At 37.7% G+C, this 26,650-nt stretch overlaps 1 protein-coding gene across 1 annotated transcript in view; it reads left to right on the forward strand.

Annotated features, from left to right (window-relative positions):
- The window catches only part of Ae2 (Anion exchanger 2), a 237,331-nt gene that overhangs the window by 126,069 nt on the left and 84,612 nt on the right, over positions 1 to 26,650 (forward strand). The window contains exon 12 of the mRNA XM_067139840.2: positions 13,871 to 14,086. Coding sequence (XP_066995941.2) covers positions 13,871 to 14,086 — 216 coding nt within the window. The remainder of the gene's footprint in view (positions 1 to 13,870; positions 14,087 to 26,650) is intronic.

The raw sequence follows: 26,650 nt of genomic DNA on the forward strand, positions 1-26,650 counted from the left end.
TGTCCAATAACGGACCATTTATATTGGTATTATAAATTTGCTCATTCAGGATAAATATTTCAGATTCCCTATGGGAATCAACATCTATATCATCTGATGGCCAAGCAGGCATCAATTTTTAGTGATGAGACAAAGTCTCTTAGTGCATTGGCACTGCCGGTGGCTCCAGTTAGCCTACGTAGTGGCCTCCACGGTATGCACTGGCCAGCGTATTGGTAAGTGTGCTAGGTACCAACTGATGAGCCCACCCTAGCACATGAGGGCGAAACGCTGGCAACCAAGAATGAGCTAGCTGGAAAATTTATAATGTCCAATAATGGACCATTTATATTGGTATTACATACCACTTAGTCGAGCAGCTCTTCTTCTTTCTCTCAGTTCTTCCCAACCCAAATATTGCAACATTTTTGTAACGCTACTCTTTTGTCGGAAATCACCCAGAACAAATCGAGCTGCTTTTCTTTGGACTTTTTCCAGTTCTTGAATCAGGTAATCCTGGTGAGGGTCCCATACACTGGAACCATACTCTAGTTGGGGTCTTACCAGAGACTTATATGCACTCTCCTTTACATCCTTACTACAACCCCTAAACACCCTCATAACCATGTGTAGAGATCGGTACCATTTATTTACAATCCCATTTATGTGATTACCCCAGTGAAGATCTTTCCTTATATTAACACCTAGATACTTACAATGATCCCCAAAAGGAACTTTCACCCCATCAATGCAGTGATTAAAACTGAGAGGACTTTTCCTATTTGTGAAACTCACAACCTGACTTTTAGCCCCGTTTATCAACATACCATTGCCTGCTGTCCATCTCACAACATTTTCAAGGTCACGTTGCAGTTGCTCACAATCTTGTAACTTATTTATCACTCTATAGAGAATAACATCATCCGCAAAAAGCCTTACCTCCGATTCCACTCCTTTACTCATATCATTTATATATATAAGAAAACATAAAGGTCCGATAACACTGCCCTGAGGAACTCCCCTCTCAACTATTACAGGGTCAGACAAAGCTTCACCTACTCTAACTCTCTGAGATCTATTTTCTAGAAATATAGCAACCCATTCAGTCACTCTTTTGTCTAGTCCAATTGCACTCATTTTTGCCAGTAGTCTCCCATGATCCACCCTATCAAATGCTTTAGACAGGTCAATCGTGATACAGTCCATTTGACCTCCAGAATCCAAGATATCTGCTATATCTTGCTGGAATCCTACAAGTTGAGCTTCAGTGGAATAACCTTTCCTAAAACCGAATTGCCTTCTATCGAACCAGTTATTAATTTCACAAACATGTCTAATATAATCAGAAAGAATGCCTTCCCAAAGCTTACATACAATGCATGTCAAACTTACTGGCCTGTAATTTTCAGCTTTATGTCTATCACCCTTTCCTTTATACACAGGGGCTACTATAGCAACTCTCCATTCATCTGGTATAGCTCCTTCGACCAAACAATAATCAAATAAGTACTTCAGATATGGTACTACATTCCAACCCATTGTCTTTAGTATATCCCCAGAAATCTGATCAATTCCAGCCGCTTTTCTAGTTTTCAACTTTTGTATCTTATTGTAAATGTCATTGTTATCATATGTAAATTTTATTACTTCTTTGGCCTTAGTCTCTTCCTCTATCTCGACATTATCCTTGTAACCAACAATCTTTACATACTGCTGACTGAATACTTCTGCCTTTTGAAGATCCTCACATACACACTCCCCTTGTTCATTAATTATTCCTTGAATGTCCTTCTTGGAACCTGTTTCCGCCTTAAAATACCTATACATACCCTTCCATTTTTCACTAAAATTTGTATGACTGCCAATTATACTTGCCATCATGTTATCCTTAGCTGTCTTCTTTGCTAGATTCAATTTTCTAGTAAGTTCCTTCAATTTCTCCTTACTTCCACAGCCATTTCTAACTCTATTTCTTTCCAGTCTGCACCTCCTTCTTAGTCTCTTTATTTCTCTATTATAATAAGGTAAAGGCTAGATACCTGAAGAGAATTTTAGGAGTCCCGCAGAATGCAAGATCGAGGCTAGTGTATGAGCTTACCAGGGAGACCTTCCTAATAGAGGATCTGAGATGCGAGCTCATACTTCCAGCTTGTACCAGCTTCAAACAGCTTATACAAGATCTGCATGAGAAGAAAAACAACATACCGGAGGACTTCTATGCAACATCTGCTATGCAAGACAGGACCTGGATGGAAGCTAATCATGATATGCGACATGTGACGACGAGGTTGGCGATCCATGGTTTCCACCACAAGGTGTGCTGTAACAAATTATTTCACGAACCAAATAATGAATGTGTGTGTGAGTTGTGCTTGGAATTCTGTGATAGATACCATATTGTAAAATGCAGGAATAGACAGAAATCCATCGTAGCTTATAGCAAAGAAATGTAATGTATATGTAATGTAAATGTAATGTAATGGTATTCTGCACGGCATGTGTGCGTTTCCAATAATAATAATAATAATTTAAAGTCAACACGGGGCCAAAGCAGTAAAGTTATTTGTAGAACTGAATAATATTCTGTCTGAAATTAAAAGAAAAAACTAAGTGTAAGTAAAGAGAGTTAGAAGATGAAATAATATAATATGATTTAAATCGTGTTACTTCCTTGTTATTGGCTCTGATGTGTGGTAAAGGACTTGCTTCTGCTGGGGTAAGTGTGTATCTGATTCAAAACAAGTACTGGTAGTTGCTATGTTGAGCGGGGAATGTGGAGGTGAAGTGGGAGGGCGTGTCCTAGGGGTAACGACCTGAGTGTCACCGAGAGTGTGACACGTTAAAGTTTGACGTTTCTTTCTAACTTTAAATCCTGAAGCGTTCAATCTTATGTAAAAATTAAGGAATGTCCATCAAATATCTTATAGATCTTTCATCAAGAAATATTTTAAATCAAGAGTTCTTGTTTACAACAACGATAATTTTAAGATTTTTATGAATACAACTGTTAGTTCCCACGAACTTTACCATCAAGAGTTTCATGAACAATACAACCTGTTTTATTGATTATACTGTATGACTTGCAACTTTAACAAAGTTTGCCAATATTTTATATTAAATGTCCTATCATACAACAATGTTTTTAATGTGTCTTTCCAATTTAATATTGTAATTTTGGTATTCTGATATGTTATTGTAGTTTATTATAGCTGATGATATCCCTTAGGGGAATAAACATGTACTAAACATAATAAATTACATATGTATTGAATAGGCAGACCACTTAAATATAATATTTAAGTTAATCTTAAATATTCGCTATTTGATTATGAAATACATGTACATAAAACTATTTTCAATGATATTTTGGTTTAATTTTTTGTCTTTGTTCATTAAAAAGTGAAAACAATCTGTCAGAATATAGTCATAGCAGTTGAACCTACGCTGTACACAAATAATACCCTGAATTTGTAAGTGTCAATGTGATGGATCCTCAAAACTCCAATAAATGCCTTTAATGTCACGCATTGTTGGGTGATGCCAATTTCTCATTCTGCTTTTCTTTTTTTTTTTTCTTTTCTTTTTATGGTCAGCGTTGCTTGTATTTTCCTTTTGTCCCCATGTAATTTAGTTTCACTGAGAATATCATCAAATATTTTCTCATCAAAATATAGATGAAAATATTCTACAGGGGGCGTATCAGTATCAAAATGTGATGGTAATATTGGCCCTTGATCAATGTTATGAACGGGAATAATATTTGTTGGCCCAGGGTCGCTATTACTCACGTCCGTCCAGATGTCCGCTCTGTCGCTGTCTGTGTCAGCGTCACTCATGTCGTTGTTGCACTCAGACGAGCTCGAGAAAGAATTTTCGTCCTCAGATTCACATTCACTAAAATCAGACAATTCTTCGACCGTATCATCCAATATTGACACCCTGTCTGTATCACTGATCTGTTTTTGCAATGCCATTTTACCGGAAAACCGGGAAAATACGCAAGAAGTATGCACACGAGAAAACTTTGTCACGGAATGTATGTATTACGTAACTCCAACAAACAGGAGAACAAACTCAGCAAGATACTGCAGGGATTTCCCTCACCGAAAGAGTTGAGAGAACAGCTCCTGCTATCTCCGAGCATATTTCGGTAGCTCCATGGCTAATAAGCCCGCGATTTTCGAATGGAACATACATATATATGTTTTCGCCCAGAGCGTAAGAAACGTTGACCATATATATATGTTTCCGCCCACGAAGAGTTAACTCTCTGAGGGGTTAAATTTATTTCAGACCTTATGTTATTCAACACCTGGGATATCATATGTAATCTGTCATAATTTAAATGGTTTCATACAAATGCATCTTTTATCAACATTCCTCACCCCCCCAGTCAAACCCTGTAGGGGGGGGGGGTTATTGTATTGTTAATGTTTATTTAAAATCTAAGGAAGGATCTTATGTTTATAGAATAGCACCGATCTTTGATAAAAATCGAGATGAAACCTCCATTACCTCCATTATTACTTAGGCCTTGTATATGAATTAAGGTTGTGGATTTGATTAGTAATTTGAGAGGTTTAAATATTTAAAAATTAGACATTCCGTGTTTGCAAGAATATGTAGTAGCCTACCATTAATGGTACACAGTCTTGAAAATGTTCCTCCAGTCGTGTACTAAGTTTAAGATTATTTCAGTTAAACACCTAAGTTTTACAAATAAATATGTTTGGCAATAAAAAGGAGAAATCGGATATTGGTTGAGTACCTTGGCTGTTGTGAAGACTTAGATTTATAACTTCAACTTCTATACAGTCTCAAATCTTATATTCATGAAATATTTTAAATTATACTGTATGATATTTGACACATACGACATCTGAAGTTCTTGTAAAATTATAAATTAGTATGTCAAACGGTTTGGAGGGATGAATAATGTTGTCATAAGTCTTCACCCCCTAGCGAAATTCCCTAGGGGGTATATTGTTTTAAGACCTCTTATTATTTAAAATCTGAGATGTATAGGAGCAAACATCATGTGAAAATTTAACCTCGTATGACAAATGATTACAGAGAAATAAATATTTATGGCAGCAGAACTTCCCCCTCCACTCCAGTTAAAACCCATTAAGGGTCCGTTGTTTTAATTACACTTCTTAGTTAAAATGTAAGTCATACAGGAGCAATCATCATGTGAAGTTTCAAACTCGTACGCCAAACGGTTTCCGACAAATTAGTATTTTATCATCAGGTCCCAAACCCCAGTCAAAAACCTTTAGGAACATATTGTATCAAGACCACTTCTTATTTTCAATCTAAGATATACAGGAACAACAATCATGTGAAATTTCAACCTCGTATGTCAAACGGTTTCAAAGAAATAAATATGTTTTTCATCAGACATCACCCTCCCCCACCACCACCACCACCACCACCCCGCACAGTTAAAACCCCTTAGGGGTGAATTGTTTGAAGGCCACATCTTATTTCAAATGTAAGACAGTGAGGAGTAATCACCATGTGAAAATACAACCTTGTATGTTATGCGATTTCAGAGGAATGGATATTTTTATCATCGGTCCTCACACCCTCCCTAAATCAAAACTCCTTAGGGGTGTATTGTTTTAAGACCACTTTTTATTTCAAATCTATTACAGCCTCATAAGTTTCAGAGAGATGAATATTTATGTTTTCAGGACTTACCATCCTGGTCAAAAAACCTCAGGGGTGTATTTTAAGACCAATTGTTATTTAAAATCTAAGACGTGTAGGACAACCATCACACGGTTTGCGAGAAATGAGTATTGTTGTCATCAGCTACCCCCGCTCCAGTCAAACCCCTTAGGGTTGTATTGTTCTGTGTTTCGTTACCTTTAAAGGAGATTATGAATACCAAATTTCACGTCTGTAAAATCTCCAGTTTTTGAGATATAAGTATCCTCATGAAAAGAATTCAACTCATTTTTCACTTGTTTTCAACCACCCTTAAATGGATTTAATGAAGAAAAAAAAAAACATGTTTATTTATTTATAAAGGAGATTCCAAATACCAATTTTCACAACTGTAACATCTTCAGTTTTTGAGATATAAGTATCCTCATAAAAATAAATTGACTCCTTCCTCACCCCTCCCCCGCCCCCCTTCCATGCTCCCTTCAGTGGCCTTTCCAGAAACAAAAATACTTGTTTTTTAAATTTATAAAGGAGATTCCAAATACCAATTATCACAACTGTAACATTTTTTGTTTTTGAGATACAAGTATCCTCATAAAAAGAATTCCACTCCTTCAACCTCTCCCCATTCCACCTTAAGTGGCTTTTCTGAGAAGAGAAGTACATGTTTCTTTATTCTTAAATGAGGTTCTAAATACCAATTTTCATGTCTGTGACAACTTTAGTTGTTGAGATATAAGTATCCTCATACAAAGAATTCAGCTATTTTTCCAATTCTTTCACCGCTGCCCCCCACCCTCTCTCAAGTGGATTTTTTGAAAACAAAATAGTATGTGTCACTTTATTTTTTTTTAAATTCCAAATACAAATTTTCATGTCTGTAACATCTTCACGTATTTAATATATGAGTATCTTCATAAAAATAATTCAACTCCTTCTTCACTTCTTTTCATCCCCCACCCCCTAAGTTGATTTTCTGAAAACAAAAATATACATGTTTTTTACTTATAAGGAAGATTCCAAACACAAATTTTCATGCCTGTAACATCTTCTCCAGTTTTTGAAATATAAGTATCCTCATAAAAGAAATTAACCCCTTTTCCAGACATCTTAGTACAAACCCCCTTAAGTGGATTCTCCAAAAACAAAAAAGATGTGTTTTCTTATTTTTAAAGGAGATCCCAAATATCAATTTTCACATCTGTAACGTCTTCAGTTTTTGAGATATAAGTATCCTCATTTAACATTTTAACTCCCTTCTCAGTCCTTCTTACCCCCCCAACCTCCCCCCTTAAGTGTTTTTTCCAAAAACAAAAAAATATGTATTTATTTTTAAAGGAGATTCCAAATACCAATTTTCACGTCTGTAACATGTTAGGTTTTTGAGATATACTATAGATGTTCTCATTTTAATTCACCCCCTTTTCTCCTCCCCATAAGTGGATTTTCAAAAAACAAATTATGTGTTTTTCTTTAGTTTTACAGGAGATTCCAAGGACCAGTTTACATGTCTGTAACATGTTATGTTTTTGAGATACTGGTATACTGTTGATATGCTCATTTTTATAATTCATCCCATTTGTCACACCTGTTCAGCCCCCTTAAGTGGATTTTCCAAACACAAAAACGTATGTGTTTCTTAATTTTTAATGGAAATTCCAAATACCAACTTTCATGTCTATAACATCAGTTATCCTCGTAAAAGGTATTTAACAAGTTTTTCACCTTTTTCTCACTCCCTTAAAGGGATTTTCCAAACACAAAAAATATTTGTTTCTTTACTTTTAAAGGAGATTCCAAATACCAATTTTAACATCTGTGAACTGTTAACTTTTCGAGATATAGATACATTCAATTTTAAAATTCACCCCCCATTTTTACCCCTTTAGCGAAGGAATATCCAAAATAGTTCTTTAGTATGACCTACACTGTAATATGAATGTATCCCCAGTTTTCGTTTCTTCATGTCCAATAGTTTTGGCTTGGCGATGATGAATCAGTTAGTCAGTCAGGACAAGTTATCTATCTATATATATAAAACTAAATTATTCGCTCATGTGGATTTCGTAATTTGATCAAAGTAAACATTCCTTGGCATTGAACTAAGACATAATCTGAAAATTCCTAAAGTATAAAAACTCACCCAAAAATTGAGTTTCATTTATCCCAGAAATTCTTTGTAAACCATGTTTGTGGTATTACACATCCAAGTTGTACTTGCACCTTGCAGTACGTACCCATGGCCAGTAGGTAGTAATGTTCGGTCTTTGAATGTTAAAAGCTTAGCGTAAAATCGTGAAAAATCGTATATATATTCAACTATGGCAATCCACATCACATATGAGTGTAAAGCTATTAGCCCCAGTTAAGAATTGCTGGTACATCTAATACACTGAACGTATGTTGAACATTAAAGCTTGAAATTTTCTTCACCAAACGAAAACGAAAAATAATTCATGCAGTACCACCGTTTATTTTATGTGGGCCCTCCCCATCACATTACCACAGGCTTCAGGAGTACCTCTGGCTCAACCTCATAGACATTACCGACCTACGGTTCTGCAAGTTGTACTTGCGCCTTGCAGTATGTACCGTAAAACGGGGTAACTTCGGCCACTTTCTCGTATGTTTTTTAAATTAAAATGTGAAATATTCCCTCTAATTTTCTGAAAAATATAATATAAGTTCTGCCATGTTTGTTCTTCATTTCTAAATATGAACATAATTCTAATTGTTATTCAGTAATGAATTATGATTATCGAAAGAGTGGCCGGAGTTACCCCATGTTTTGGGGTAACTTCGGCCGCCATAAAAATATCTCTTAAAACGAAGTTTTCTTCGATGTAGTGTTACTTCGGCCACTGTGAATGTTTTTTAAAAGCCTGCAAAAAGCTCAGTATCAACAATCACAAACAAATTAAAACGATTTGTGGTGAAACAGAAGTATAGTGATCAAATTCGCATTTTTCACAAAGAAGAAACTATTTAATTTAGCTTAAGCATACAAGCATTGTATGATATTACAAATTACGTGTTGCATTGCATAATTATTCGTAATGGTACAAAAGATAATAAATAAAAAGTACGAAAATCATAAAGCCCAATAGTATGGAGGGAAAAGGAGATCGAAAAAGAAGCAATCTTGTAGACTATTCTCATAATACACTGTCTTCTAAATTAGAAAATATCTGGGCCGTCAATCAAGTTCTTAATTGCGCCTCGTCCATGTCAACTGATTTCCGTCTATTTTATCATTGAAAATTGGAACCGTCTTTCTCCTCCCTGTCGGGATAAACTTCCCCGTTTATTGTTATTGTGGCTTTATTAATCTCTTCTAAAGCATTCCTGAAGTAAACAGGCTTGTAATTACAAAACCCGCAGCCGCGTAATGTTTTCCTGTACGTTCTTGGCATGGCCGAAGTTACCCCGGAAGTGGACAACTTTCATCACAAAACTATTCCCTGAAGAACCTATTTGAATAAAATGCATCAAATTAGGTTGATCAGTTACCAGACATACTTACATTTTGACCCCATAAACCACTGGAATGGAGAATCGAATGCTGGGGCTAGAGAACAGTTTGTTTTCTGCTGTTACCAGATAAGACAATAGTCGGGGCTGCGAAAAAAATGGATTGACTCAAAAATGGGACCGCCAGTGTTCTTTGGACTACCGAGTTTTGATAGAACATTCTATTGTACATGCATTTCAGTTGTTGCAAGTGGTTTATCTTTTTCAGTTTAGGAGGTAGGAGAAAATAAGTATCGCTATTCGTCAGTGGCCGAAGTTACCCTGTATGGCCGAAGTTACCCCACTTTACGGTACCCATGGCCAGTAGGTAGTAATGTTCGGTCTTTAAATGTTAAAAACTTAGCATAAAATCGTGAAAATCTTTGACATCTTTAGCTTTTGAGATATAAGAATCCTCAAACAAAGAATTCAACTAATTTTTCAATTCATTCACCCCCTTAAGTGGATTTTCCGAAAACAAAAAAGCACGTTTCTTTACTTCGAAAGAAGATTTCAAATACAAATGTTCACGCCTCTAACATCTTCAGATTTTGAGATATAAGTATCTTCATGAAAAGAATTCAACTCCTTTTTCACTCCACCGCCGCCCGTTATGTTGGTTTCACCCCATCCAAAAAAATGCGTATTTATTTTTCAAGGAGATTCCAAATACCAATTTCCACGCCTGTAACCTTCAGTTTTGAGATATAAGTTTCTCCAGAAAAAGAATTCAATTTTTTCACTTCCTTTCACAGTCCCCACTTAAGTGAATTTTCCAAAAATAAACAGTACCCGCCTCTTTAAAAGAACTTCCAAATACGAATTTTCGTGAGTGTAACATCTTCAGGTTTTTAGATATATGTATCCTCATGAAAGGAATTCATCTCCGTTTTTATCACCCGTACCAAGTTGATTCCCCCCAAATGCGTGTTTCTTTAATTTTAAAGAAGTTTCCAAATACAAGTTTTCATGTTTATAACATCTTTAGATTTTTTGTATATATATTCATACAAATAATTCAACTAATTTTTCAATTTTATCACACCCCCCCTCCCCCCCGCAGGCAAAAATGCACTCAAATCTTAGGCTTCTAGCGGAGAAACACCGCACTTGATTATTTTCTTACCACGGAGCATTACAATATTCTACTGCATACAAAATGATCTGTTTCATGTAAAGAATAGTCTTCGATTTTGCCATTCTCGTCTTTGGACTAGGTCTTCTGTGCTGGAAACCATCTTCCTTCCAGATAAATTCAGAGCAGGAACTGCTTTGTTCTTCAAGCTATTACCATGAATTGATACCATATTGGTAAGTTGAACATTACGTGTGGTATTAAATGGACTGTAAATGAATGATAAAAATGCGTCTTACCAATGGCTGGTTAAATTCAGATTCCTAAAATACAATGAATGGAAATGTTTTGCAAAAATATTATTGTTCATCAGTTTCTCAAGACAGTATCATTTGAATAAAGTGTATAAATCTGCAACTTGGCTTAAAGGAACCCGCTCAGTAGAACAACAAGATTGGAATACAAGATTATAACAACAATAGATAGTCCAATCTTTAGAACTACACTAGTGTCCAAAAGTTAAGCATAATCACTAAACAAGGGCATACCGCCTGATAAGAATGTCAGACGGATTGCTGAACAAACGGAAGCTGACTCACACACCATATGTCACACAACTTCTCCAAAAAACCAGTGTTAGAAAGGTTCTGATAGCTAAGGTACACCTTTGACAACAACTAACAAAACTTGGCAATGTCTTCCATAATAAAATATGCTGTTAATAGGGTGTATGGTTACCCCTAACGGCCACACATGCTTCACAGCGACATGGCATGCTCTCTATCAGATGGTCCAAGAGCTCGTGTGACAGTCGATACCATTCTTCCAAAAGGGCAATGCGAAGGTCTTGGAGGGTCCTTGGTGGAGGCTGATGGGATGCAATTCGCCTCCCCAATGCATCCCAGGCATGTTCTATAGGATTCAGATCCGCAGACCTCACTGGCCAGTCCATGGGATGTCAATGTCTTCACCAGCCAGAAATTCATCCACCAGAGCAGCGCGGTGCAGTCGGGTATTATCGTCCATTAAGAGGAAGTCTGGACCAACCGCACCTCTGAAGAGTCAAACATGTGGTCTCAGTACCTCATCGCTGTATCTCCGAGCCAGTGTTCCTCGGACCACTCATGAAGATGTACAGGTCCGTACGGCCATTCAACATGATGCCGCCCCACACATGATGCCGCCACCACCATACTGGTCCAGTTCCACGATGTTCCTGTGGTTGTATCGGCTACCCGGTCCTCTCCAGATTAATGTAGCAATGGGAATCGTTCTGCAAACTGAAGCGGAATTCATCTGTGAAGACCACATGCCTCCATTCATTCATGGTCCAGTTTCGATGTTGACGGCTCCACAGTAAATAGGCTCATCTCTGTGCTGGAGTGAGCGGGATGCACACCGCTGGACGTCGGGCAAACAGCCCTGCTGTTCTGAGTCTCCGGTACACAGTTTGCTGGGAAACGGCAACCCCTGAGACGGCTGCAAGCTCCACAAACAATTGTCTTGCAGGTGCACTAAGATTTCATCGGGCGGTTAAGGCCAGATATCAGTCCTGCTATGGGGTGGTTACCCTTGGTTGACCTGGTACTGGCCTACGACTAACATCTCCTGTGTCTCTAAATCGTCTCCAAAGCCTGGAAATGACACTTGTGACACATTCAACGATATGGCGACTTCAGTCTGTGTCTGGCCTGCTTCCAGGCATATGAGTATTCTAGCCTGCAAAACGGGGTCCAATGGCGTCATTGTTCCATTATGTTGTCATGTTCACCACGAGGCTACACCCCGCACACTATAACGGTGCAAACACGACTGAGGGAATATGAGGCACAGGCACTGGCTGTGTTTACCTTGCGGTTACACTGCTATTCAAAACAGAGAATACTCCTTTCCTATACAAAGCGAACATGTAAGTTTGGTAGGTGCATATGTCGTGCGTTTCGCGGTCTATTTCCTGTTGCCCTGCTTACTCGTAACTTATGCTTAACTTTTGGACACTAGTTTTATATTAAACTAGTCCGGCCCCGCGATGTAGGAGGCAACACGTCCGTCTGTCACCCGGTGGCCCCAGGTTCGATTCCCGGCCAGGTCGGGTTTTTAATTGTAAACGATTAATATCCCTGGCCTGCGGACTGGGTGTTTGTGTCGTCCTTAACGTTCCTTTCCTCACATTAAACACTTTACACTTCCGCAATTCCAATTACATGCAAGTTCATATCATATGGTGCAAGTAGTGGCAAACGATCTCTAGAGGTCGACACCACAAACAAATATCATTATTAACAGATATATAAAACTAGAGCTGAAAAGTTTTATAAGGAAGAATTTTTATTCTACCATTACTTACATAACCTTATCTCTTGGAAATATGAAGAAGACACTTGCTGCAATTGATACTTCTTGCAAAAATATACCAACGCAGTGTTCCAGCTTTACAGCTCATTATAAAAATCTAAAAGCATCTGCTAGTAAACTTAAGGGCACCAATCCTTCTGAGCACCAACTGTGCATTAGATTAGACCTCTTGCAGCGCTAGTAGTAGCTGATGCTTCTTTAACACTGTGTGTCCAGTATTGGCGCTATACAGTATTTGGTAGTACTGGCTAAGTAGTGCAGGTTGTTAGCCATTTGTCTCTTGTGCTTAAGGTTATGGGTTCAAATATTGATGTAGTTGGTTAGCACGAGTGCTGAAATGAAAAAGACCCATATCGCTAAATTCATTGATATCTTAAAGAATTTCTTTTCAGGGTAACACTTTAACATTCCAGAACCTCTTGAGAGAGCAGTTAAAGGGATTGTGACTGTATAGCATTATTATTACCTCTGCTACTTTTATATAATTTCCTACCTTTTCCCATAAAATTTATTGTTAATACAGATTCCAGGGAGTGAATGCTTAAAAAAAAAAAAAAAAAAAAAAAGGAACTACTTTAGTTATATACATAAAACCAGTCACAATTCAATCACTACTGATTTGCATTTAGGGGAGTCGCACAGGTGACAGATTCCCTATCTGTTGTTTTCCTAGCCTTTTCTTAAATGATTGCATAGAAATTGGAAATTTATTGAACATCATCCTTGGTAAGTTATTCCAGTCCGTAACTCCCCTTCCTATAAACAAATATTTGCCCAAATTTGTCCTCTAAAATTCCAACTTTATCTTCATACTGTGATCTTTCCTACTTTTAAAAACACCACTCAAACTTATTCGTCTACTAATGTCATTCCACGCTATCTCTCCAATGACAGCTTGGAACATACCATGTCCCATGACAGACCAGCTATATTGGTATTACATACCACTTAGTTGAGCAGATTATCTCCTTTCTCCCAAGTCAACCTCGCCCAAACTTTGCAACGTTTTGTAACACTACTCTTTTTTTTTTTTTTTTTCTTCGGAAATCACCCAGAACAAATAGAGCTGCTTTCCTTTGGATTTTTTCCAGTTCTTGAATCAAGTAATTCTTGTGAGGGTCCCATACACTGGAACCATACTCTATTTGGGGTCTTACCAGAGACTTATATGCCCTCTCTGTTACATCCTTACTGCAACCTCTAAATACCCTTATTGCCATGTGTATAACATTATTTAAAGGATTTCTTATTCCTTGACTGTTTCTTTTCATTTTGCAGTGAAAACTGTCGCTTCAGGTGACGATAAACGACCCCCAGATGACCCTCTTCAGAGGACAAAGAAGCCATTTGGAGGACTGTACAATGACATAAAGAGAAGATTCCCGCATTATATAGCTGATTTCAGAGATGGTTGCAACTTGCAATGCTTTGCTGCTGCCATCTTCATGTACTTTGCAGCACTTTCAGGAGCTATCACATTTGGTGGACTTATGGGTGAGTTCAGTGATATGTTTCTTCACTTTTTCCAGTAATTTTAGACTTTTTGCTTTGTATCAGTATATGGAGAAACGTACCAATTTTGTGCAGCTGTGTTACTGATATTAATTTAAACTGTGATTGATATGTACAGGCAACAGTTGGACAGAAACAACTTACCACGTAAGTACGTGCATATAGAGTGAACCAAACCCCATGGCACTGCAGTCATTGTGGGCTTTGGCCTACCAAGCTTCCGCTGCTCAGCCCAATAGCCTGCATATTATGAGGTTATTATTATACTCGAGTCGAAAACATACAAATTTACAGTTAATGTACAAGTCAGTTTGAAGTTCACAAAACATAACACGTGAGATATTACACATGCCCAGTATTTTGCAATGTCCAATGCATTCTGAGTGGCTTGTAGGTGATCATCCTCTGTGCAAAATGTTGGGCACAGAGGGCACTGACGCGTGTGCCTTGTAGTTTGTTCTTGTCCACATTCGCAACTTGTATCACTTGTGCTGAACCCCCGTCTCTTCAGGTTATTCCTGGAGCTTCCCACTGTGCAGTGTAGTGCATCGGGCCATCAGAAACTTCTCAAGCTTATCTAGCTAAATTTTCATCACATGGTGAAAAAGGCTAGATCCTCTCTGTTCCATCAATCAAAACTGAAGTGCTTTGATAAGTGCTATTTCAAATAAGTCACTATTTTTATTCAGTGGTCCACCCAGTTCTTCAGCTGCCAGATTTATGGTACTTAGTCCATTTTCTGCTTTTTTGCTTTTAATTATAGTTGATTTCTACAGTGTCAAAGAACCAAAAAGGGCTACTTCTGAATTAATGAGTAACATAACACCAGCATTTTGAGGAGACTGTGTATAGGGAGCTATCCATATTAAGGGGGCTTATGGAAGAAAGAAAGTAGAATTGGCTGAGTCAGCTAAGAGGATGCATCTGGATGTGCTAGGCGTAAGTGATATTTGGGTAAGGGGAGATAACGAGGAAGAGATAGGAGATTATAAAGTGTACTTGACGGGTGTTAGAAAGGGAAGGGCAGAATCTGGGGTAGGGCTGTTTATCAGGAATACCATTGCACGCAACATAGTTTCTGTAGGCACGTAAATGAGCGAATGATGTGGGTAGATTTGTCAGTTGGAAGAATTAGGATGAGAATTGTCTCAGTGTATTCACCATGTGAGGGTGCAGATGAGGATGAAGTTGACAAGTTTCATGAAGCATTCAGTGACATAGTGGTCAAGGTCAACAGCAAGGAGAGAACAGTGCTAATGGGCAATTTCAGTGCGAGAATTGGAAATAGAACTGAAGGATACGAAAGGGTGATTGGTAAATATGGGGAAGATATGGGAGCTAATGGGAATGAGAAGTGTTTGCTGGCCTTCTGTGCTAGTATGGGTTTAGCAGTTACGAATACTTCTTCAAGCATAAGGCTATTCACCGCTACACATGGGAGGCTAGGGGTACCAGATCCATAATAGACTATAACTTAACCGACTTCGAATTCAGGAAATCTGTTAGGAATCTACAAGTTTTCTGGGGATTTTCCAGTGATACAGACCACTATCTGATCTGTTGTGAACTATGCATCTCTTGGTCTACGGTAGAGAAAGTGAAATCTGTCTACAAATGAATAAGGGTAGAAAATCTCCAGGACAAGCAAATTATGCAGAAGTACATGGATATGATTAATGAGAAGTTTGGAACAGTACCGGTACACAGTAAGCAGGTTCAGGATATAGAAAGTGAATGGATGGCTGCAGGGTTGCTGTAGTAGAAACAGGAAGGGAATGCCTAGGAACAACTGTGTATAAAGATAGGAAAAGGTGAACATCTTGGTGGAGTAACAATACAAGATGGCGTCAGCAAAGGCTGTAAGTGAAGATAGCTCTCGGTTCTCTTGCGAAATAATTGGGAATAAGTGTGGTGTAAACAAGAAGTGAGTGAAGAATGGTATCCAGTGTGAAAAGTGTTTGATTTGGTACCATTTTGAGTGTATATGTAGTGCTGGTTTTGCTAAAAATGAAGATACTTGGACCTGTGTGAGCTGTGGCAAGAGCAGTCTGAATAGCGGTAACAAACCTAGGCCTACAACGGTTAACGAATCGCTGGCGTCTCATTCCTTGGAGGATGGAGGTAATGATAATGTACTTGTAATTTTCGCTTTATTGCAACAGGATTTACAAGCATTAAAAGCGGAGAATGAGATTTTAAAGGAGAAGGTACGTTTACTGGAATCGAAAGTACCGGTACCAGTAAACACTCAGAAAACAGGTGGCTCTGTGAATTCTAGCGCGTGGTGTCAAGTTGCTTCAGATTCTAGGAGGAAAAGTGTACAGTTAAATAAGGACAACTTTGTAATTGACACCACAAATAGATTTTCAGCCTTGAGGGAAGTAAGCGATACGCAAGGACTTATCCGTATGGGAAGCAGTCAAACGTATAGCGCAAAATCTGTTACAAGAAGCAAAGTTAGGCCTAAAATCCCACACAGTGCACCGGCGAAAATGTTGAACATTCTTATATTTGGTGATAGCCAGGCGAGGTGAATTGCGGAGAAAATGAACAATGAAGGTATTGCAGCATCGACCGTCATCTATCCTGGGGCTCCAATCAAGAAGGTATTGGAAAACACGGAACAGGCAGCAAGAAATCTCGGAAGTCGTGATGCAGTAGTGATCATCGGCGGGACGAATGACGTAGCTCACAACAACGCTAAGAATGTAATTTCTCAACTTAAGTGTACACTAGGTAAGTTGACTCACACTAACATCTTTGTAGTGAAGGTGCCCCACAGGCATGATTTGATTAGACACTCATGTGTGAACATTGAAGTGGACAAAGTTAATACAGATATGGTTAAAATTTGTAAACATTTTCGTAATACACAGGTAATTGATAGCAGCAGTTTCGAGAGACACTGTTACTCAAAGCATGGCCTTCATCTAAACAATTCAGGTAAACGAAAGATAGCAAATATTGTTCTAGATTTTATTAATCTTAAGATATGTACTGTAAAAAAAGGCAACTCCTTTGAGTTATAATACTGACCAGGAAAACTAGTAGAAAGAGCCAGCTGTACTTCAAGCTGGCTCAGTCAACTAGAAAATGAAACTCAGGAAAGTAAGGAATTTCAAGTTACCCAATTGCAACAGTCAAGTTTTAGGGAGGAAGGGGGTCTGAGATTGCTCTTGGTAAACTGTCAGAGTGTAGTAAATAAACAATTAAAATTCAGTACATTGATGGAAACTTATGAGACTGATGTGGTGATAGGAGTGGAATCGTGGTTGAGAGAAGGGGTGGGTAATAGAGAAGTATTTCCAGAAGGGTACACAGTCTATCGTAGAGACCGAGGAGATAAAAAGGTGAGGGGGGGGTGTGTGTGTGTTTATTCTGATGAAGGAAACTTATTGTTCACATGAATGGTTTACCGATGAAAGGGATGAAATATTAGGGATAAAATTAGTTTGTGATAATATGAAGGAGGTGGGAATTATAGGAACATACAGGCCTGGAAGAGAGAAAAGAGACATGGAAATATTTGAGAAAATAATATATTATACTCATAAAAACAATAATATGATAATAAATGGGGAAGATCTAAACTTGCCTGAAGTTGAATGGAATGGAGCTGCAAGTGAAGCCCATGAACAGAAACTGGCAAATAAGTTAATTTGGGAGGGAGGATTTACACAAGTAGTACAAGAACCGACTCGTCTCAATAACTACTAGATGTATTCTTGGTTAAACCATGGGAAATTGTTGATAAAACTGAGGTAATTGAAGGAATAGGTGACCATAAGGCTGTAATAATGGATGTAGGACTGGTACCAAAAAGGCTTAATAAGAAGGTCACACAAGACAAAAGATTGTACAGAAAAACGAAAGTTGATGAATTTGGGACTTACCTTAAATAACAATTCAGTTGTTGGATAAGTGAAGGGAGTAATGTGGATACACTTTGGGCTAAATTTAAAGGAATCATTTGGGAAGGAGAGAAGAGATTTGTACCTGTTAAGAAGGGTAAAATGACCTCAGACCCTGTTTATTATACAAGGGAAATAAGAAAATTAAAAAGAAAATGTAGAATAGTAAACAGGAAAATCAAAGAGGGTAGGGAGAGTAGAGAAACTAGAAAACAGCTAATGAGGGAACTGAATAGAGTGAAAAAGGAAGCTAAAGAGAATTATATGAATGGCATACTTCAAGAGGGTAATGACCGCAAAGGGAAATGGAAAAAGTTGTATTCATATATCAGGAATCTAAAAGGAAAAGGAATCCAAATCAATCAATCAATAATCAATACTGATCTGCATTTAGGGCAGTCGCCCAGGTGGCAGATTCCCTATCTGTTGTTTTCCTAGCCACTTCTAAATGATTGCAAAGAAATTGGAAATTTATTGAACATCTCCCTTGGTAAGTTATTCCAATCCCTAACTCCCCTTCCTATAAATGAATATTTGCCCCAGTTTGTCCTCTTGAATTCCAACTTTATCTTCATATTGTGATCTTTCCTACTTTTATAAACGCCATTCAAACGTATTCGTCTACTAATGTCATTCCACGCCATCTCTCCGCTGACAGCCCGGAACATACCACTTAGTCGAGCAGCTCTTCTTCTTTCTCTCAATTCTTCCCAACCCAAACATTGCAACATTTTTGTAACACTACTCTTTTGTCGGAAATCGCCCAGAACAAATCGAGTTGCTTTTCTTTGGATTTTTTCCAGTTCTTGAATCAGGTAATCCTGGTGAGGGTCCCATATACTGGAACCATACTCTAGTTGGGGTCTTACCAGAGACTTATATGCCCTCTCCTTTACATCCTTACTACAACCCCTAAACACCCTCATAACCATGTGCAGAGATCTGTACCCTTTATTTACAATCCCATTTATGTGATTACCCCAATGGAGATCTTTCCTTATATTAACACCTAGATACTTACAATGATCCCCAAAAGGAACTTTCACCCCATCAACGCAGTAATTAAAACTGAGAGGACTTTTCCTACTTTAATGGTGGGACAAGAGGGTGAACTCTATTTAACAGATACTGAGAAAGCAAACCTATTTAGTAGGGAATTCAGAGATTCAGTAGATGATTGTCAGGAGTTGGAAACCGAAACAGAAGATAGAGAAGGAGAGACACAGAGGGAAACAAGAAGCTTCTCATTCACAAATGAAGATATTTTCAGAGAAATCCAACTGCTTCAGCAAGGAAAAGCAGCAGGAAGTGATCAAATTACTGGGGAGGTATTAAAGACAATGGGGTGGTACATAGTGCCTTATTTAAAATTTCTCTTTGACTATGTTATAAATAACAGTGTAATACCAAAGGAATGGAATGAATCTATAATAATACCAATTTATAAAGGAAAGGGTGATAAAAGGAAACCAGAGAACTACAGACCAATCAGCCTGACCAGTATAGTTTGTAAAATACTGGAGAGTTTAATATCAAAATACATCAGAGGGATATGTGATGATAAAAATTGGTTCATGAGGAGCCAGTATGGATTTAGGAAGAAATTTTCTTGTGAGGCACAACTGGTGGGATTTCAGCAGGACCTATCAGATCAATCGGATTCAGGAGGTCAGTTATATTGCATAGCCATAGATCTTTCCAAAGCCTATGATAGAGTGGAACATGGAATATTATTTAAAAAATTGGAGGGAATAGGATTGAACGTAAGGGTTACACGTTGGATAAAAGCATTTCTAAATTCAAGGGTTCAGAAAGTCAAAGTAGGAAATAATGTATCGCAGGAAGAGAAAGTTTGGAAGGGAATTGCACAGGGTAGTATAATCGGTCCGTTACTTTTCTTAATATATGTAAATGATTTAGGGAATAATATAACATCAAAAATAAGATTGTATGCAGATGACATAATTGTTTATAGGGAAATAAATAACACTGAGGATTGTTTAGATTTACAAAGGGACCTTGAGAGTTTCCAACAATGGGTTGAAGAGAATAATATGAAGGTTAATGGAGACAAATCAACTGTTACAACATTTACAAACAGGGGTTTTAAAACTGAATTTGAATATACTTTGGATGAGGTAGTTATCCCAAAAGATGGCAAATGCAAATACTTAGGTGTGAGATTTGAAAGTAATTTTCACTGGAAGGGTCATGTGAATGACATTGTTGGGAAAGCATACAGATCGTTACATGTCATAATGAGGCTACTTAAAAGATGCAACAAAGAATTAAAAGAGAAAAGTTACTTAAGTATGGTTCGTCCATTATTGGAATATGCAAACAGTGTTTGGGATCCTCACCAAGAATACCTAATAAAAGAAATAGATAGTGTGCAGAGGAAAGCAGCAAGATTTGGAACAGGGGATTTCAGGAGAAAGAGTAGTGTATCAGAAATGTTAAAGGAACTTGGGTAGGAAACTTGAAGTAAGAGAAGGGAGAAAACTAGACTTATAGTATTATATAGAGCCTTTACAGGAGAAGAAGCATGGAGAGATATCCATGAGAGGCTTCAGTTGGAAAACAATTATATTGGCAGGACTGACCACAAATATCAAATTAGAAGGAATTTTTGCAGAAGCAATTGGGGTAAATTTTCAGTCATTGGGAAGGGTGTGAAGGAGTGGAACAGTTTACCAGGGGTAGTGTTTGATCCTTTTCCAACATGTATACAGATATTCAAGAAGAGAATAATCAGCAACAGAGAAAATAAATGAAATGTTAGAGGGAATTCGACCAGTGCAGGTTAATGTAAATAAAAATGTGTGTACCGGGCGAGTTGGCCGTGCGCGTAGAGGCGCGCGGCTGTGAGCTTGCATCCGGGAGATAGTAGGTTCGAATCCCACTATCGGCAGCCCTGAAAATGGTTTTCCGTGGTTTCCCATTTTCACACCAGGCAAATGCTGGGGCTGTACCTTAATTAAGGCCACGGCCGCTTCCTTCCAACTCCAAGGCCTTTCCTATCCCATCGTCGCCATAAGACCTATCTGTGTCGGTGCTACGTAAAGCCCCTAGCAAAAAAAAAAAAATGTGTGTAAATAAATTAATTCCATCCCCTGGTCTCAGGAGTTTGGACAGCCAAAGTAGGGGACTGCCTGTAGGGGTGAAGTACAGTGGGGACTTCGAGGGCCCTGGGACCGCTACAGTAGCTGTGAAGGCCCTTCAGGAACTCTGAAAAGTGGTGGCAAAAGGGGCTCTGGTTAAGACGCAGCAGGTCGTTATGCTACTTAGGTTAAAAAAAAAAGTAAATAAATGCAATGTAAATTTTTTTAATCTTGTACCAATTATATTATATCATTTGAAGTAATTCCACAAACTGTATATGAGTTGACTATGTTTGCAAGTATAGGAGATATTATATGTAGAATTTTGTAAATAATATAAATTTATTAAGGATGAGCTGTGTGTTTAATAGAAAAAATAATGTTAGCATAAATTGTATAATATTGTATTATAGGAAAATTTTCTTCTCTTGTTAATTTAATATTTAGTGCTTGACAATAATGTATTTTAGTGTACCATTTGCCATCGACGTAGACACCTCATTTGCAAATAAAGAGATTTTGATTTGATTTGATGAAGTGAGAGCAGCTTGTAAATGTAAAAAGAAGGCTTATGAGAAATGGCTCCAAACAAGGGCCAAGGCAGACAGGGATTTGTATGTAGATGAAAGAAACAGAGCGAAACAAATAGTTGTTGAATCCAAAACAAAGTTGTGGGAAGATTTTGGTAATAACCTGGAAAGGCTAGGTCAAGCAGCAGGGAAACCTTTCTGGACAGTAATAAAGAATCTTAGGAAGGGAGGGAAAAAGGAAATGAACATGGTTTTGAGTAATTCAGGTGAACTCATAATAGATCCCAGGGAATCACAGGGGAGATGGAGGGAATATTTTGAACATCTCAACGTAAAAGGAAATCTTCTTGGTGGTTTTGCGAACAGCCAAGTTCATGGGGAAGAGGAAAATGATGTTGGTTGAAGTTATGTTTGAGGAAGTGGAAAGAATGGTAAATAAACTCCATTGTCATAAAGCAGCAGGAATAGATGAAATTAGACCTGAAATGGTGAAGTATAGTGGGAAGGTAGGGATGAAATAGCTTCATAGAGTTGTAAGATTAGCATGGCGTTTTGGTAAGGTACCTTCAGATTGGACAAAAAAAGTAATTGCACTTATCTATAAGCAAGGGAACAGGAAGGATTGCAACAACTACCGAGGTATCTCATTGATTAGTATTAACCACACCAACATACATTCTTACAGGGTTTTCTCCTTTAAAATATCCCCCTCTTTACTTAATTTCTTCTTGTTTCAGACTCAATTTAACAGTCTAACTTCAAAACTCAACTTCAACTATAGTTGTTTTCAAGTTATTTTAAGAAAATCTTGTATATTCTTAATTTTATCTTCAAGATCAACAAGCATATACATCTCCAGCATAAAAGAAGACCTCTTACGCCAATTTTATTCATTACTTGGACATTGACTTGTTGGAAATTTTAACCCAACATGAATGAACATTTTATTTCATCACCATAATCATTATGTGTTTTAACTGTCCTGCAATTTTTTTGTTAAATCTATTAGCTGAAGATGTTCCATAATCGGAATGAAACATGTTCTATTTAGTATACACCTAGAGATTAAGCTGGATTATGTTATGCAGACAATAAACTAGCTATAAGAAATTAACAATTATTGGAAGGTGGGAATCTCCTTATAACTTAACCTTAGTTGATTAGTATACCAGGCAAAGTATTCACTGGCATCTTGGAAGGGAGGGTGCGATCAGTGGTTGAGAGGAAGTTGGATGAAAACCAGTGTGATTTTAGACCACAGACAGGCTGTCAGGATCAGATTTTCAGTATGCGCCAGGTAACTGAAAAATGCTACGAGAGGAATAGGCAGTTGTGTTTATGTTTCGTACATCTAGAGAAAGCATATGACAGGTACCGAGAGAAAAGATGTTCACCATACTGGGCGACTATGGAATTAAAAGTAGATTATTAAAATCTATCAAAGGCATTTATGCTGACAATTGGCTTCAGTGAGAATTGATGATAGAATGAGTTCTTGGTTCAGAGTACTTACAGGGGTTAGACAAGGCTGTAATCATTCACCTTTGCTGTTCTAGTTTACATGGATCATCTGCTGAAAGGTATAAAATGGCAGGGAGGGATTCAGTTAGGTGGAAATGTAGTAAGCAGTTTGGCCTACGCTGACGATTTGGTCTTAATGGCAGATTGTGCTGAAAGCCTGCAGTCTAATATTTTGGAACTTGAAAATAGGTGCAATGAGTATGGTATGAAAATTAGCCTTTCGAAGACTAAATTGATGTCAGTAGGTAAGAATTTCAACAATATTGAATGTCAGATTGGTGATACAAAGCTAGAACAGGTCGATAATTTCAAGTATTTAGGTTGTGCGTTCTCCCAGGATAGTAATATAATAAGTGAGATTGAATCAAGGTGTAATAAAGCTAATGCCATGAGCTCGCACTTGCGATCAACAATATTCTGTAAGAAGGAAGTCAGCTCCCAGACGAAACTATCTTTACATCGGTCTGTTTCCAGACCAACTTTGCTTTACGGCAGCGGAAGCTGGGTGGACTCAGGATATCTCATTCGTAAGTTAGAAGTAATAGACATGAAAGTTGCAAGAATGATTGCTGGTACAAACAGGTGGGAACAATGGCAGGAGAGTACTTGGAATGAGGAGATAAAGGCTAATTTAGGAATGAACTCGATGGATGAAGCTGTATGGATAAACTGGCTTCGGTGGTGGGATCATGTGAGGCGAATGGAGGAGGATAGGTTACCTAGGAGAATAATGGACTCTGTTACGGAGGGTAAGAGAAGTAGAGGTAGACCAAGACGACAATGGTTAGACTCAGTTTCTAATGATTTAAAGATAAGAGGTATAGAACTAAATGAGGCCACAGCACTAGTTGCAAATAGAGGATTGTGGCGACGTTTAGTAAATTCACAGAGACTTGCAGACTGAACGCTGAAAGGCATAACAGTCTATAATGATACTGTATGTATGTATGTATGTATGTAAGTATGTATGTGTCCATATTAAATTAAATCCAATTATTTGATTACAAGTCATTATTGATGCTGTTTACTATTGAGAAATATACAGCCTGACTAAATAACTGAAGAACGATGTTAGCACCTGTGTCTGTCTCGTAGGCTGAATGGTCAGCATGGTGGCCTTTGGATCATAAGGTCTGGGTTCGATTTCTGGGTGGGCCAGAGATTTTAATCGTGTTTGATTAATTTCTCTTAACTTTGGGGATAGGTGATTCTGATCACATTGATGCACATCATTTAAATATAATACACTGCACTACCAACCACCACAGAAACAGGCAATGGTGAAAAACATCCCTCTACATAGGGTTCGCGTCAGGAAAGGCAACCGGCTGTAAGACATACAGTGGTAACCTCAGATAATTGTGGAAGAGTATAAGGAATAATAATAATAATAATAATAATAATAATAATAATAATAATAATAATAAGAAGAAGAAGAAGAAGAAGAAGAAGAAGGAGAAGAAGAAGCTATTAGGACCTGTGGATTTCAGCTATAAAACACAAAAATTATAATTACAGCAAACTCTGGCTTATCCAGGCTAAACACTGGACAAATTTTCACAGATAACTGAAAATGTGGATAATACAATTTTGTGCATTTTAATGTGCAGTGAAACTTTTAATAATACAGAACATACAATACTGTTTGAAAATACAATTTACCGTATTATATATAGGACTTTAAACCTTATAAATCAACCTGATGGTTCACAAAATGAACCTTCCAAACCTAAGGCCCCTTGAAATTATTTTGCTTCTTCAGCATACATAGCACCCAAAATTGGTATCCCTACTGATCTCTTCTGATGAAACCATTGTAATAGTGCTGCGTCCAAGTATTCATAAGTCAACTTCTTCATACATTTTTATTTTGAGGGGCTGCAATTTCTATTAAATTCTAATAGTTCTTGTTTGCTACTATTTTTAATGTCTCTAACTGTCTGAACACCATTCCATAATCATTCACTAATTTCTTTGCTGATTCTCTTTTCTCAACCTTTACAATTAATTCAGGCTTTTGTTTTAAATTTCAAAGTATTTTCTTTCACTTTGTAGCCATGACTGCTATCACAGAACACCAGCAAGGAACTACTATACAGTATATTGTTTAGTGTGTAGTTCTCGAACAAAGCATGCTGCCATCACACTCTAATTACAAGCACTCGCTTCACATGTATTCAAAATGCCATGACAGAAATAAAGCAAATGATACAATAAACCTCGGAGGTGCACGGATAACCTACAAACCAGATAATCCACACCTGGATAGTTAGGAGTTTGCTGTATCAATTTATTGCTTGTAATAGAAATTTAGTCAGTTAATCACTAACCTAAATAAAGGTTCTTTTCAATTATACCAGATGAATTAGCTGCCCCTTTTAACAAAGTTTTATTTTACCGGCTTTTTATAGACTACATTACAATTCTTAAATTTAAATTCTTAAATTTAAATGAAGCAGCCAACCAGGCAAAATCGATAGCCTACCAATACTTGGGCTTAAAAATCAAAATTGGGGAAATATGCAAGGATATAAGATTCATCAAACAGTGTATTACACAGAATTTAACCCCTAATTTTTCAAAAAGTGTCACGATGTTATGATATTTTGTGTAATGTATATGTTTGTATGTATGTACCTATGCTTATTTCTCATCTTTTGGCTGAAGATGACGCTAAAAAGCATTGAAACTAGTTCCAAGTAAATATGATAACATTTATTTGTATTGAAAAGCTGGACCCCTTAAGTTACCTCTCTTACATAAAGACTACATTACATGTCAACCTCCATGGGCTGGAGACGCAGATGAAGAATACACCCAAGATATCCCCCTGCTTATTGTCAGAGGTGACTAAAAGGGGCAACCAAGGGATAATTGTATTAGAACCATGAAACTGCTTGTGATCCATACCATCACGTGGAGAACACCATAGGGTGCCTTTACTTGCGAGTAGTATCACTGTGAGTTTACAGTACCTGTGATTAGTACCACTATATTTGGAACACCATGGACTTACATTGCCTGTGATAAGTACCATTATGCGATAAACACCACGGATCTGGGCGTTGCCTGTGATTAGTAGCACTATATGAGCAATATTGTAGGTCTGCGTTGTTTGTGATTACTACCCACTAAGTGAGGAACACCAAGGGAATACCAGTGCCCATGATTACAACACCTATGTGAGGAACACCATGGATTTGCGTTGTCTATGAGTGGTGCCATTATTTGAGAAACACCATAGGTCTATGCTATGGTACTAGTGATAAGTACCATTATGAGGGGCCGTTGACCTGGATTTTGGATCCCTTTAGACAAGCATCATCGATTCAGAATTATGCTTTAGAAGCAGTCCCTTCATCAGTAATACTATTGTTCTAAGATAGTTTCTGGGAAGGTGGGGCATTGCAGGTCGGATCTGCTGATTGTTTTAAATTCATATTCATCCATTCATTCTTCATCATCACATTTTGAATTATGGTC

This window comes from Anabrus simplex, chromosome 2 (assembly GCF_040414725.1).
Source record: "Anabrus simplex isolate iqAnaSimp1 chromosome 2, ASM4041472v1, whole genome shotgun sequence".
Lineage (NCBI taxonomy): Eukaryota > Metazoa > Arthropoda > Insecta > Orthoptera > Tettigoniidae > Anabrus > Anabrus simplex.